At 36.9% G+C, this 15,725-nt stretch overlaps 1 protein-coding gene across 15 annotated transcripts in view; it reads left to right on the top strand.

Annotated features, from left to right (window-relative positions):
• PLEKHA5 (pleckstrin homology domain containing A5) overlaps positions 1 to 15,725 on the top strand; it is a 169,353-nt gene that overhangs the window by 88,207 nt on the left and 65,421 nt on the right. For all 15 annotated transcript variants that reach the window (XM_085231103.1, XM_085231044.1, XM_085231049.1 and 12 more), the window contains 2 exons: positions 9,603 to 9,686; positions 10,871 to 10,991. In XM_085231103.1, the coding sequence (XP_085087229.1) occupies positions 9,603 to 9,686; positions 10,871 to 10,991 (205 nt within the window). The remainder of the gene's footprint in view (positions 1 to 9,602; positions 9,687 to 10,870; positions 10,992 to 15,725) is intronic.

The following is a 15,725-nucleotide window of genomic DNA, read 5'->3' on the forward strand; positions in this document are numbered from 1 at the left end:
GTACCACAATTAAAATGGGTGTCTACATCAACACTTCAGCTGCTTTCCTTTATCAGACTTAAATATTTCTAAGCGCTTCCCAGTTGATAATGCATTTGCTTTATGGGAGCTTGCCAAGCCCTTTTTCTCTCTCAACAGATTAGGTCACAACTAGGTATTTGCCCAATATATTCTGATATAAGGACTTGATAAGCATGGTTTCCTTTTAAGTTTTACTGAGTAATTAACAGAAGTGTGTGATATTTAATAAAAATTGATGTTTACTAGAGATCCGACTGTGGAAGCGTGTCGACTTGTATGGCATTGGGAGGATAATCAAGATGTCGTGGAATCGTTGTAGCTGAAAACAGTACTATGTTGTTACATGCCTACATAGCCACGTTGGCTAAAATAAAAATGGAATTTGCTTCATTGAAAATTGATACTGGGATTCACGTAATCTTTAAAATAAATAAATCATTAATAATAGCAGATGGGGTAAGGGGAAGATATCCCTTTAAATTTGACTGAAAGAGATAACTTTCAAGAGAAATAAGGTGTTTAAGTACTACTGCTAGCACCTATTAGATTGCTGATGTGCTTACTTAGATTTGCAAGGAAAAGCAAAGCAATTTCACCAAACCTCTTTTGAAAGTCTGCCATTGATCCTAAAGTACTAATTTACTAAAATAAAAGTGTATGTATGTATATGTTGCATTTACAACTCAATAAAATTAAGCAGCTTTGATTCTTTGTAGTTGTACAGCAGGAGTTTAATGGAACGATTGAATAGTGCTGTAACTTCAAATAGTGCTTTTTAAAGGATATCTTTCTGTAAGTAGTTTGAGACTAAGCAGGATTTGGGGTTATATGATACAGGCATAAAAAATACTAAGCAAGTAGTGTCTTTTAAGAAGCAAGCAGTATTGAGTGAAGATAATCAACAGCTGAGGAGACCAGTAGTGGAAGCAAAGTGATATCTGAGTTGTGAGAGAATGAGAATCCAATAAATAGGGTTATTTCAGTAATCAGCAACTTCTTATTCAAGAGTAGTAACTGCGAAGAGGAAGTAGACATGACAGTGAAGGCATGGAATAGTTGCACAGAAAGAGTGGAAAACTGGGGAAGGAATTACATGCATAGTTGAGAGATCATCTGGAAAAAAAACTAAGGAGAGGAAGGAGAAAGAGAGCAAGAAGGTTGGGCTTAGGTGCTAAATATTGAAAATAGTAATCAAGCAGCAGATCATAAACTGTAAATTCACATTGTACTCTTTTGTTCCTTACTATAAGCAAAACAACCCCACAGTAAGGTGAAAACTAAGATGAGAAGAATTCTGATGGATAATGTATCGAGGGGGGAATATCATTAGAGAACTATATCAAGAATATCAAGAGAACTATAAATAGGAGGAGATTACAACTATTTACTAAATAACTAGGTTTTGCCAGGAGGGATTGTCACCTGTCCAGAGAGTGCTCCAAACACATTGAAAAATTAGTAGTGGGATTTATTAGTTTTGTTAGTAGATTTATTGCTTCTGTTAGTACAGGCACAACTATCTCTCAGTGAAACACAGAGTTTTCTATATTTTTTCTGCATCTGTCAATTTCAATGAACTCCCATTTGAACTAAAAGTGGGAAGGAGGCTGGACAGAATGACAGGATAGTCAAGGTTGTCAGTGCTTGAGAGGTGAAGACATTGTGGGGCAACTTTGACCTTTCAAGATTGGAGATATCTTGAATTCTTGAAAGTATGAGAGCCAAGTAAGACTTCAGTTGGAAATACTTTTGACAGCAAGATTAGTTTTTGCATAGACGAGATATTGTTTGCTTGTATAAAAACTGCTTAATTTGTTTGCATGCATTTTTCTCGTGTAATATTTAAGGGGATTTTTTTTCAGTGCTTAATTATTATAAAACATGAACTATTATTAAAATAGGCTTATCTTGCAAAATATCTCTGGAATTCATAATAAAATAAAATGGAATCATAAGTCAAAGCCAATTTTTGAGTTCATACTTCTCTGTCTAACAACCTTAGTGCATTTCACTTGTATTTCTTACAACATAATAAATCATGAAAGCCAAGGCGTGCTGAGAACTGAACTCAGTGATAGGCATTAGATATCAATCCCTTGTTCAGTGATCTTTGATGAAAACATTTGATGTCTTGACAGCTGTATAAAAACATTTGCGAAGAATTGTTACTTAAAATTTGTGGATGGTGGCTGAGAATCCTGGCTTTTCTCCATTCTCCGAATGACAGCACTTGGTGTGCTGAATTGTTCCAGGTGTTGTGATATAGTTCTGATCATGCAGTTACACAACCTACGTTTGTATGTCTCTTGTAAGTTCGGGTCAGATCGTTTCCAGTTCCATAAACCTTTAACATTTATGTATCTATAAGTAAATACCTATTAATAGTTCCTAGTCAACTCTTCTTAATGAAACTAGGTGACTTCATACAGTCTAATATGACCAGTCTGTCTTTTTAGCAGCAAAGAAAACTAGCTCGTTGTATTAGGACAGCTGTTATCTATGGCTTCTTGTTGCCCTCTCCAAAAGTTAGCTTTTATTTCTTTTACCCTCACTGCCTCTTCAGCAGAGGTTGTAGCATCCTTGTTGCAAGGGACAAGTGGGCTTTTGGGCAGCATTAGTTGGTAGGATGTCTGTGGTCAGTCCTCAACAGTATGGGAACATTCAGTACTACTTCTTGTCTGCAAGCCACCTATTGAACCATGCTATTCCAAATCTTACTTGAATTTAGAAAACAGCATGTAGTCTTTCACTCCAAGGGTCTTATGTTACACTAGTTCTTGGAAGCTTCCCAAGTAGTTATCCTTTAAGGAGCACTAAGATTTCAAATATCAAATCTGAGACTTACAGATAGTTGTGCCTCATAACTGCCTCCTTTTTTTCTCAAACTCTCTCAAACAGCAAATAATGTTTTAGTCATTTTATAATAATGAACAGTTGAGGGTTTTCTTTGACTGCAGTGCTGTTACCAAGATAGTATATTTTACACTGTGCCAGGGCTTAAAATGTAAAAATCTTATGTAGACTGATGACACACAGCAAGTTGCTTCACAGATTGCTCCACTTTTGTGGCCATTATTGAATTTCAGTATCTTGCAAATTCTCAAATATGTTACATGTGAAAGAAACCCTCCTACAAAGTTTTGGAAAATCAGTTGTATCAGCTTAGGCAAGAAAAGGCTTTATTTTCACTGAAATATAAATCTGGTTTTACAAAGGTCCGATTGAAAGAACAGGTTACACTTTCAGGGCAGTAATGCTTAATATTTAGAGACATAAATATCTATAATGATTGAAAAGCTGAGTACAGTCAGTTGTATAGAGATGTTCACGTGCTTTTTCATTACAGCACTAGCAAGGAGACCAAAACTCCTGTGAGTGCTTCATACTAAGGAGGGCTTAAGGGGAAGATCCAGAGAGAAAAGAGCTTTTGTCTGAAAAAACGAAACTCACAGCAGATCAAGAAATTGGTGGCAGCAGCAACTGCAGACTAGGTGTTGTGTTGTTTGCCACAAAGATCAATAGAGTTTTGCACGCGCCTTCCCAAATGTGTGTGCACCAAAGTATTCTAAATACTTCACTTTTGCAGTCACAGTGTATGTGATGCATGTCAGCACTTTGTGCACTTTGAAACTTCCTGTCTCTTTACACTCCCTTTTATACAGTGGCCCTAATGTTGAATTACCGTACTCGTATGTCTTCCAGTGAAGCCTACAGTTCAATCCAGATGGTTGCCAGAGTTGTTTAAAAAACTTAATTGAAAAAAAGCTTTATAATTATAGGGTATGACAGTATTGGCAAAAAAAAAAAAAAAAAAAAGCTTGTTCTGTTTACTGTACAATGTGGCATTACAGATTTAGTAAAATAAGAGTTTGTGCAACCACAGACCACATTCTTGCTAACATTTGTGCATTTGTGTAGGGACTGCATTTACTTAATTTTTTTCCAAATCCAGACAACTTCTTGTTAGATAATTATAAGTTACTGCATTTATGTCAGTTAGAAATGAGGCATTCTTATCTTAGAAAGCAAGCACACAACATAAACATTGCTGATGTGATTTTTTTGTTACTATTTTTCCATAATTTTATAATGAAATGCTTCACAAAAGTTGAATAATGCTGGACTAGACTCCTCCTACATATGTTTCCAGTTTAATCTTACCTTCAAATGTCAGTGAAAAAAATTAACATTAATTTAGAGAGGAGAACTTCATTGCTTTTGTGATTTTTTGCTTTATTCACAGCTTTAAAGTATTTTGTTATGAAACATGAAAAATGTATACATTTGCCTCTGTTATGAAATATCTCTATGTACACCGAGTAAATTTGTGATATAAAGAGATTGCCTCTGGATTAGATCATCAGACTGAAAATCTTACCTAAGGCTTAGAAAACATGTTAGGAGGCAGATATCTGGTATGCCAACCTTCTGAAATGTGTTCTTCAGTTTTATCGAAAGGAACAGTTTTTCTGAATTAAAGATGAGGAGGTTTGTTGGAAGTGTTGTCCTGGTTTACGGGTTTGTTTGTATCCTTTCAGTGAAGTACAACTCAGCCTTTGCTTTGATGGTCACATTGAGAATGACTAAATGAGAAGGCTGTAGACTTTAGGACCATATAGATGAAGTATACAGAGAAAGGGCATGAGAGACGCTTTGAAGTGGTATCTAGCTTTAATTTCAGTGGGAGAAAACCAGATGTTTTTTTGAGAGTTCTGGCCCCTGCTCCATTTTCATGAGAGGATAGGGAGCTCAACCAAATCATACAGTGGAGAGACCCCAATCTGAGTGTCCTCACCTTTGTACTTGGATCTTCCTTGCCATTTCAGAGTGAATTGCTCTCTCTCCAGAGACTGCCTAACTCTTCAATTCAATTGCATAGACCTTCCTGTACCAGCTGGATTATATATTTTTTTCTATTTCTACTGCTATCAGCTGAGTTGATTGCCTATCCAAAAAATAAAAAATCAAAAAAAATCAAAAAAATCAAACAAAAAACCCCCAGTACATTTAAAGATTAAAACAACTTCAAAATGACAAAACTGGATCAAATTTTCTGGTTGCTGATTTCGTAGTGCTATTGGTACACAGCATTTTTGGGTCAGCAATTCTGTAAAACAGGGCAAAGCTAAAACAAACAGCTGTCCCTGGAGTTGTACATTATTTTTCTATCTACGGATAGGATAATATATTTAAATGATCTATTGAAGGACATTTTCAGTCATCCTTGTATCACTTTTGGCAGTTAACTGTACATTTACTGAGTAGATTAACCAATATTTCTTAAACACATTTAGCATTGGTGAAAATAAGTAAAATACTCTTGTGTCTGTCTTCTATCTTCTTGAAGAGTGTCTCGAATAATGGAAAGAAGAAAGAGTGGAGTAAGAAGGCAAATAACATGAGCCAAATTCAAGTTTGTGGTCATCTTGTAACCTGAACAAGATGAATTCTTTTTCTCTAAGGTTTGCCCATGTGCCAAATCTGAGATACCTGCTAAAGCCTGCAGTTGTTCAGAGAAATGATTTTGGAAGAAGAATACAATAAATTCCAGAGAAAAGGAGGTCAAATTTTCCTGTTCAGTCGTCTTGCACTGAGATAGCTTGTTCAGAGATATGTTCCAATTTCAGCTATTTCAGTACAGTTGGGATTTTTTTTCTTTCTTTCTTTCTTTATTTATTTATTTTGTTGGTTGGTTGCTTGATTTCAGATGCTTTTACAGCTGGCCACTGTCAGGACCACTACTGGAATCAAGATCAGAGCATTATCTTGATGCGTGCAAGACCTGTGACTTGCCTTGTTTCTCTGTCACATCATCTTCATTCAGTGAAGAAACACATCTGCTCCAGGGAGTGCCGTAGTGTTTCAGCATGGGGCACACTTCCTCGGAGTCCCAGCATAACCCAGACACCAAACCACTGTTTCTTTTCTGAGGAAGTAAAAATTTTTTGTTCAGAGTGGTGAGGTACTGGCGCAGCTGCCCATAGAAGCTTTGGGTGCTCCGTCCCTGGAGACGTTCAAGGCCAGGTTGGATGGGTCCCTGGCAGCCTGAGCTGCTGGCTGGCAGCCCTGCCTACATTAGGGGGCTTAGAACTAAATGAGCTTTAAGGTCCCTTCCAAGCCAAACCGTTCTGTGATCTTAGTCAGCGGTGTTCATTTCTGGAGTTTAATGCTTCTCAGTGGCAAACTTTAATGGTTACTATTGAATCTTGAGAGTTTGCTCATGAATACTAATAAAATATACAGGGGATTTATGGTGTGTAGCAGGCCATTAATACAAACTGACTGTGGTTGCTGAAATAGTAAAGGTCAGTCACATCCTTTGGTATTAGCACAGCTGTTTGTGTATATAGTTACCCCGCTTTCTCAACACATGTTACCAGAAATTGATTGGAGATCTTCAGAAGCCTCATGGACTTCATCCTGAGCAGCCTGCTCTGTGTGCCTTTTCCTTGAGGAGGTCGACCAAAAGGTCTCTTCTACCCTTAGCTGTTCTGAGAAAGAAAGAAGAAAAGAATGTTATATCCATATACGATTCGGAGGTTGTATCCCTGCATCAGCAGAAAGTTAACATGCTGTCTTCTGGCTGCCTTTATCCAAGTAAATCACTTTTGGTCACATCATAAAGGCATAGACACAAAAATATGCGGAGCTGAAATTCTGAATTGCAGAGTAGTGTTTGCATTAAATGGAAAATAAAATTTGCAGTAAAAGAAAATATTTTTGCTTTATTTCCCCTGTTATCCATTGACAAGATAGGCAGCTTGGGTGTAGGCCCAGCGTGAAATTTCTTGGACAGCAGTCCAAGCTGAATGTGGTAAAGATTTTGAATATTGAATGGTGGCTTTCAATGAAATTTTCTGTAGTCTGCAAGATTTAGTTTAAAACAAACGCCTTAAACTACTGTTAGGTAGGAGGGTTATGACAACAATTACCAAGATACTCTATATTTTACACCAGTAATTTGAGAAATCTTGTCAAAATATCTGCTAAGTAAATGTCAAAAATGCAACATTTCTGATGAGTAATGAACAAGTTTTAAATTGAATTGTTTAAAGTCTGTTCATCCAGTAAGACATATTAAAGGAATCACATTTCTGTTCAAGCTGGATTCCAGTGTTCACTTATGAGATTTCACTTCCATCTCAGCAGAAGAGAAAGAAAAGATATTTCTGTCTCACCTATAGAGAAGTGACTATAAGGATCTTTAAAATACTTTAAGGAATTTTATACCTCACTGGACATTGTTTCATGTTTTATGATTTTTCTTGCATTTTGTTCATATGTAATGTCAGCTATATGTCCAAAGTCAGTTCGAGCAGTACAGAAAACCATATCTTGTCCAAAAACACTGTGTTACTACTGAAGTACTGACTCACTGTATGATTCAAGACTAGAAAAAAAAAAACACAATGCTAAATAGATTTCTGTTTTTGCATCCTCTCTTCTGTTTATTCTTTTCCTGCTCTTATCTGTTTTCCCTCCTGGCTTTGTATGACCTGCCCATGGGATTGTTGAATCCTGCCTGTTCCTGTGTCAGCATGTGCCAGGTGCACTCCCACAGCACCTGGATATGACACCTCTACAGCAGACCTGATTACTGTTGGTGCTTGAGCAGAAGTCGTGATCCATTTCTTTGTGCAGTACTGGATTTCAGCAGATAGCTAGCTGTCAGGGATTAACACAAACATAATTTTTTACAAAACTTACAGAGAGCTCATCTCCATTTATTTTCTGATTGGAACGAGTTTCTGAAGTGTCTGAGTGAATGCAAATTAAGTTTTTGGAAGGCAAAAGAAAAGAATTTAAGAAAACCCGGTTCATTTCTTGGGAATATTTTTGAGTTCTCTTCAATGTGGGCCATTTTCACTTTAAAGTTGTGGGATCATGGCAATAAGGAATGGTACAAACATACTCCTGCGGTCTCCCTCCGTTCCCCTTACTGTAATACATGAGCTTCTGTAACAAAGCTTCTTTGGAAGCTGAACTGAGGATTCTGCTGAATTTACTGAAAAAATAAAGATTACTTACCAGAGTTTGTTAGTTCATTAGCTATGCTCCATAACGTCTCTATCCATTTAGGTATTCGTAGGTTTATAAAATTCCACTTAATTTCAGCACGGGGAGGCAGACAGTTTAAAGAATGAGGCTACGTTTCTAATCTTGCACCTTAGCTTTATGCACGTTTATCCAACTATCCGCTGTTCGTGGAACAAGTGTGAATATTTTATGGGTTTTTTGAATGGAGGTAACTTGTAATTAAGTTATGTTCCAAAGCTGCAAAATGATTATGAACAAAAGGCACGTTCAAGAGCTTGGGGAATGTTAAGATGTGAAGTCTCTGTTGTTTTAAGAAGCAGGAAGAGCAGAGTGCATAACATTTGCAAGATGAGTTGTGCTTCATAGTTGTGAAAGCCAAAAAGGTTAGGCAAACAGGCAGTAAAAGAGGGAGCTGCTAGGGAAAATGTGGCATTTAGAGCTCCTGTCCTTTTGTGCCTCTTCAGCTATCTTGCAACTAAAGCACACTTCTTTCGTCCAGGTTTGTTCTCTGTCCACAGATATTTTTAAAGCTGAACTTGGGGTAAAAAAGGCATAGTAATATGTAAGGTCCTACAGATTGTATCCTGTATTCTTTGCAAAAGTAAATATTAAAAGGGGAATTATTGTTTTTTCATTATTTACAGTGCTGCTTTCAGTTACTGTTGTTTCACTCTTTGTAGTAAATACTTTTTTGATTATATAAAGTGTTAAAAATACAAGTGAGGTGAGTTTGTTTTCAAATAACTTGAATGTACCTGATTAATACACTTCATTGTCCTTTCCTAGTCTGATTTCAGCTTCTGTGCTTTTTAATCACTGAAGATTTCATGAGCACACCTGCCCTGCTCCACCCCTACATCTGAGGAATGCTGTTCCCAGGGGTTGTTGCAGTTCAGGCCCTTGACTTCTCACAGCATCCCAGGCTGGTTGCTTTGCCAGCTGGCAGCTCTGCACTTTCATTCATGCTTGCTTGTGACATGGCTGGAACTTGTGAGGCCTTGAAACTTGCAGGAAAGCCCCATTTTGCAGCAAGACCAGTGTATAAGAGTCACCTGATTGGCATGTCTTGCAGGCAGTTACAGCAGGACCGCCTTCTCCCCTTTGCTCCTGTCCCCTCTTGGGCTGGATGGCTCAAGTCAAAACATTTCCTTCATGAGTGGCAGCAGCTGAGAGCCGTTGAATTTCAGCAATTTCTTTCATGTTCTTGGAGCTGCTGTGATCTAGCAACAGCTGCAGCTCAGGAGAACAAGATACTGTGCCGGGTTTGGTGTACTGGTGAGAGCAAAGGCCTATGTCGACAGGCTCCCTGGTGCTGGGAGATGCAGTGGAGCAGTGTGCTGGGTTAGAGTCGTCGACTAAAGCAGACCTTGAGCGTGACACAGCTCTGTTCCAATCACTGAATATTAATCTGCATTATCTGAAGATTTTAAATGACTTACTTCATTTTCACTGGTTTGATATACTTGACATAGTGGCTTTATATGGCTAAGCTGGAAAACTAAAAAATTTATGCCTAAGAGTTGTTGCTTATCTCACCTCTACAGTCATAATGAACGAAAAGTAACCTGCAAACATCCGGTAACGGGACAGCCATCGCAGGACAACTGTATTTTTGTTGTGAATGAACAGTAAGTGGCTACAAAATACATGTTTTAAAACTTTCTAACATTTAAATAAGCTTCCATGATTGCTATTTGTGATGTTTATTTTTTTTCCAAGTCAAATTACCATGTATATAATTTCATTTGTTTAAATTAATTGAAAGTAATATTAAATACTTGATACTATTATTATTTTTTTTTATAGATAAAAGCCATAATGCAACTTGGTTATATAGTTGAAATGTATTCTGTTTAACTGTGTGGATTTCCATTTGTCACTTCAGATATTCTATAGCATTAGCAAACAATGTATTTATTATGTAGTAATCCAGTAAACTTCCAACAAGGAATCCATTTTTGAATCCTATATGCACAATCGAGTGTGTTTAATTGACCTTGTTTTATCTGATAGTTTTTCTTCTATTGGTTATTTCCTCAGCCTGTTGAGTCCTTTCCCCAGTCACTGGATAATAGCATGTATTTGCTATCTTTGCATTAATTTTGTAGCTTACGCAACAAAATGCAAAGATGATATGCATGGTAGTCATACGTGACTTTAAGATACTATATGTAGCTGGGTGTTAGGTGTCCTATTTACCACCACTGCTGCAACACCTGTTACACTGTGACTAGAGTGTCAATTGTCAGAACTACAGTATGTGAAATTGCATAAATGTGTGTGTTCTGAAAGAGAAGAGATTTAGTCTGGGTCATTAACTCAGAGGGTGGTGAGGAACTGGAATGGCAGCCCAAAAAGCTTGTGGATACCCCATCTGTGGAGGCGTTCAAGGCCAAGTTGGATGGGGCCCTGGGCAACTTGATCTGGTGGATTGCAGCCCTGCCCGTGGCAGAGGTTTTGAAACTGGATGGGCTTTAAGGTCTCTTCCAACCCAAACCATTCTATGATTCTGTGAAGTGAGGCAAAGCCATATGTGGCTTTGGAGAGCATTTCTTCCTATTTCTATATCAAAGTGTTTTTCCTTCCCACCAACAGCATAAGCTAATAAAGAAATCCTATTTTAAACATCTTAAATTCATCTTTGACAGATTTAAGATTAAAACACAGTGCAGGTAACTTTACAATGAAATGTGAACTGCTTTTAAATTGAAAAAGTAGGGCACAGCTTGTATTAGGCTACGTCTGGGGGTGCTTTTTAATAGCAGTGTGCATACACAGCATGTTCTAGTGCTATTACATATTCTATTTTCAGGACTGCTGCAGCAATGACGTCTGAAGAAAAGAAGGAGAGACCTGTAAGCGTGATATGTGAAGCAACTAACTATAATCTGACATCAGATTATGCTGCTCATCCCATGAGCCCTGTGGGCAGAGTAAGTCTCTATGTCCAAATTAAGTTAAAATTAAAATGATTCAGTTATATCACAAAGTACTATGCAGTGTTATGTTAGTATTCCATTTAAAAAGAGAAATGAAGCATATTATCTTTTATAGGGCACTCAGTTCCTATTATGTTTAATTTGGTAACTGAGGTGTTTGAAACAAATTATCACAGAAGTTGCGAATTTCATCAAATATCTCAGATCATATGACTTGCACACACATTATTTACAGAATTTAACCTTTCTAATCAAGTAAGTGTGAATGAGCAATCTTGAGTAACTGCTCAGATATCTTGTTGTAAGCATTGTTATGGAAATTGCTGGATACACAAACAATTGACTAGATTTCTTTTGGTAAAATACTAAAAAGAATTCTAATTGTAAATGATGTGGTTACTAAAGAGATGGAAGGTAAAATAAAAGGGCAGATGTCATGATTTGCTGATATTGAACCAGAAATCCTGGTGCCCTGAGAAAATTTCAGGGAGAAGTCCTGGAGATTCCTAAACTACCTTAATTTGCGTCCCACCTTCCCTACTTAACCAGCTGCTCAAAAGGTTAAGGTCAGTGTCCAAATGTTTATCCAGAGGATGGGTTCAATTATATTTATTTTAACCTCACTGGCTTTATCCAACAAAGTTTTTGTGTGCATTTTTTCCACTTTTTTTTTTTTTTTCTTCTGAGCTTTCATGTAAGGAAAATGCACTTGCTACAGAATTAATCATTTCATTAAGTTTCGTCACCAAGATCACGGCTGTGATCAGTGATGACAGGCACAAGCCCCATAACATCTTCTACCAAGCAATCATTTAAAAGAAGGGGAAAAATAATATATATTATGGAAAACCCTAATGCTGAGAAATGCTTTTTGGCAGATTTATCCATCCTATAAGAGAAAATAATGGAATGTGTTTTTAACTGACCAGATTTCTTAATTTGAAAGAATTGAAATAAGTTGTTTTGCACTTGGTAGAAAAGGAACATTAGAAGATTTCTTGAAGTGCATTTTTTGAAACATCTTTTTTGCTGTTGTTGTTTTAAATGTAAGTCAAGGATTCTGCATGTCTATAAGACATTAGAAATCTGTTATTTAATGAGAAGAAGCCTCTAGCTTTCAAACTATGCTTTAATCTGTTGTTGCTGGGGGAAAAAAAAGGAGCTGCAGATAAGTTATAAACAGAAACCAAACTCATAATCTCAAATTCTGTACAGTCATATTTCTATCCATGCAGGAAAGCCAGCTTAAAAAGCAGAAAGAGCTGTTAGAATTGTAATAGCGTTACAGACTGTAGTAATAGTTATGCAGAAAATGAATTACAACAGAGCCAGCTAGGAAGTGCTTTTAGAGTAAATGTAAGGAGTTAATTCCAGTTCAGGAGCATGTTTTACAAACATATTTTCATAGTCCCCTTTCAAAAGGATAGTTTAAAATGCTCTCTGGCCTGTTTGTTTCACTGTGTTCAAGAAATTGAGATTGCTATGGGCCAATTATTGTAATTTCTTTACATTCTTTCATTAATGACACTTCAACTTCCTTTGAAAACTCCTATTTTTGAAGACTTCTCTGCTACTCTTCATTCCTCTTGTCTATTTGTTCTACTTGGTAAACGCATTTAAAATATTAATGATTCATGTGTCTCTATGTGCAATTACTGTACATCAGTTTTCACATGTAATCTTATCTAAATTACTGTAACACCATTTTAAAAGCTTTGCTTTCAGAATATAAATAATTTGTAACTGTTCCACAGCTAATGTTTAGTCAACCTTTTCTGGTGGTTCTTTAAAGCTAATGGTTTAAATTGTCTTTAAAGACAATTAAATAGACATTCCCTACTGTTTGAATCTAGATGCAAGAACTGATTTTCTTCTATGTTTTCATTTTTCGCGTCTCCCTACAATACAGAATAAAATTCTTAGCTATCTTATCAACATTTGAATATAATATGTAGAGGCTCTGCCTATTGCAGTGCTATAGGAGGAATAAAATATTAGTGAGGAATTAAGTCACAGAACAGCCCACCTTCTTTTTTTAGGCATTTCTGTTTTCAAAGATAACTCATGATTGTACTGAATATTGGAAGATAATGAGGAGTGGAGGTCAAGTTTATACTACAACTACAATTTCAGATAGTTGAGTGGTGTAAAAGTATGTATTCCCTTTCATTAATGTTTATTGATCCAGAATAGGCATGTCACTTGGATAAGTTTCTTTATTATAGCAGAAAGACTTCTGAAGTCTTTTGCTGTTCAGAGGTTTGAATAGGGTGAGACAAAAATCAATCTCAGATAAAAGTCTTATTACTGCTTTTTCTTTCCCACTAGATAAAGCATGGTAGTCAAAGATTACACTACAATCCTGGGCACAGTAGTCTTTTAAGTGCTACTTCTTCCTTGTTGACTTGAACTGTATCTCTAAATTTGAAACCAACAGACCCGTGACTGTGGAAAAGATCTACACAGGCCTATGGCTGCTGGAGACATACATATTTCCACCTTTCCTTTTAAAGTGAAGTCTTCTTTTTTTAAGCGCTAGAATCGCTACCTAGGCCAGTATAGTTACATGCTGTGAAATGAATTTTGGAGCTCAGGTTTTCCATATGTAAATAAAGTAAGGCATGTTACTAGCCCCTCTCCACATTTCATCTCCCTTGCCCTGATTATCTGCAGAACCATGCTAACAATTTTCTCGCTGTAAGTGGAATGAAGTCTCTATTACAGCGAGGATGTGTCAAATTATTTATATGTATCAGTTTATATATATTTCATAGAGTCCTCAAGGCAGTCCAGCTTTAAATAAGTAGTTTCAGTACATCAGTGCATGTCTGATCAGGATTCAGTTTAACCAGAAATAGTCATGAGATGCATCCACATTAGCAAGTAGTACAGTAAACAGGAGCGACGTGCAGGGCAGTACTGGAGCTTAGGACCAAACATCTGTACTGTGCTTTTGTGGTTTATCTTCAGGCTAGTCCTTATGCATTTTACATTTTAGTCTTATCCAAAATAAATAGAGTTTGCTCTACTAAGCAAACTAAAACACAGTAAGGGGGAATGGTTGGGAGATTATTTTCAAGAGCAACCTCCTAATCCAAGCTAAAGTGCTGAGGCAGAAAACCACTCAGTTCATGGAAGACTGCAATATTGAAAGGCACCGAAATTGCCTGCAAAATACAGAAGGCAGGGCTATGTTGGCTTGTGGTCTGGAGGACAATTTAAGCCTTAAACACTAGAATTATATTTTCAGGCAGAAGGAAGAAGAAAATATAGTATCCCTTTCTTTTGAATTTACATTCAGAAGTTTTTTGAGCCTTGTTTTTAAATAAGTTTAGTATTGATCATTTTTTATGTTAGTAGAAGAGCATTTTTTAGGTATAGTTAGCACTTCTGAAACTGGGGAAGAAGACTCACGTAAATTTAGTGTCCATCAGCAGCTATGTTCAGAGAAGAGCAGCTGAAATAGTCATTAGGTATGGAGCCCCAGCTACTGAATGAGCTATTGCCCAAAGTTCAAGACTTTTCTGGTGTTTGTTTTCTTCACACTGGGGAAAGAGCAAATATCACTGATTGGATTTCTCAGCTTCTTTCTCAGTACTGGCACTATGCAGAGCCCCATAGGTTCTGATTTTAGAGACATCACAGTTTCTGGGATCGTTCCTCAGAATTGATCTAATTATAGAAAGTGTGACTAGGTTTGTTATTTCTGCTGCCCTCTACAGCTCCCACCTAGTGGTCAGTAGTTAGAGTTGTCATTCATTATTCTTCTTTCTTTTTGCTTTCTCCAGAAGCTGGAGCTATGCAATATGTCCTCTACTTACAGTGTTGCGGGGTGAAAAGTATTTTAATCCTTCTAATTCTTGATTATTTCTTTTATTCCTGTTTTTCTTGTTATGTCAGGTTTGTGTGTGAAGGGAATGTGGGATGGACAGGGATGCTAGATGTAAAAGGAGGAGGAGATGGCCTAAGAAGCTTGAAAACTGATAATTAGTTTATATGAACACCTACAATATTTAAATATCCTAAAATAATCATTGTCTTTGAGGCTTAGAAATTGTGAACAGATATTCTCATTATGAAATAAATGATAAAATAATCACAAATCACCAAAAGTGTTCTCTGTATTTGCTAAAATTAGAAATCAATTGTGATGCTCTATTAAATTAATGAACATTTGTATTCACAGTTGGCAAGATGTATAATCAACCCTCTAAATCTTTGCTCAGAGCTCAGTGAAATTGAAGTCAATTTGTTTTTTGTATTTTTTTTAATCAGACTTACCTAAGAAAAATCTATTTAAATTATCTGTATTTGCTAATAGACTTGAAAGACTTATTTTGTTTTCAGAAGTATGTATCCTTAATGTGTTAGCCATGTCACAAGCATAGGAAGTTTCAAACTCTTAAGAGCTTCTGAACGTTCGAGATGCATAAGCATTACAAATTCCTTCTGATCAAAATCCTGGCACTGCTTTTGTGTAATATGGCAATATAGTAGCCATACAGGTTACTTAGATGTCTGTATGGATGTATAAATGGACTGGGAGATGAGAGGCAGGAGGGCACCCTGCAGAAAGGGATCTGGGGGTTCTTTCTGATGACAAATTGGACATGAGCCAGCAGAGTGCCCTGTAAACCAAAAGAGCCAACTGTGCCCTGGGGTGCATCATGTCCAGTACTAACACCAGACAGGGGAGGCTATTGTCCCACTCTGCTCTGCACTGTGTGG

Source organism: Meleagris gallopavo, chromosome 1 (genome assembly GCF_905368555.1).
Source record: "Meleagris gallopavo chromosome 1, MGAL_WU_HG_1.1, whole genome shotgun sequence".
NCBI classification, from domain to species: Eukaryota; Metazoa; Chordata; class Aves; order Galliformes; family Phasianidae; genus Meleagris; species Meleagris gallopavo.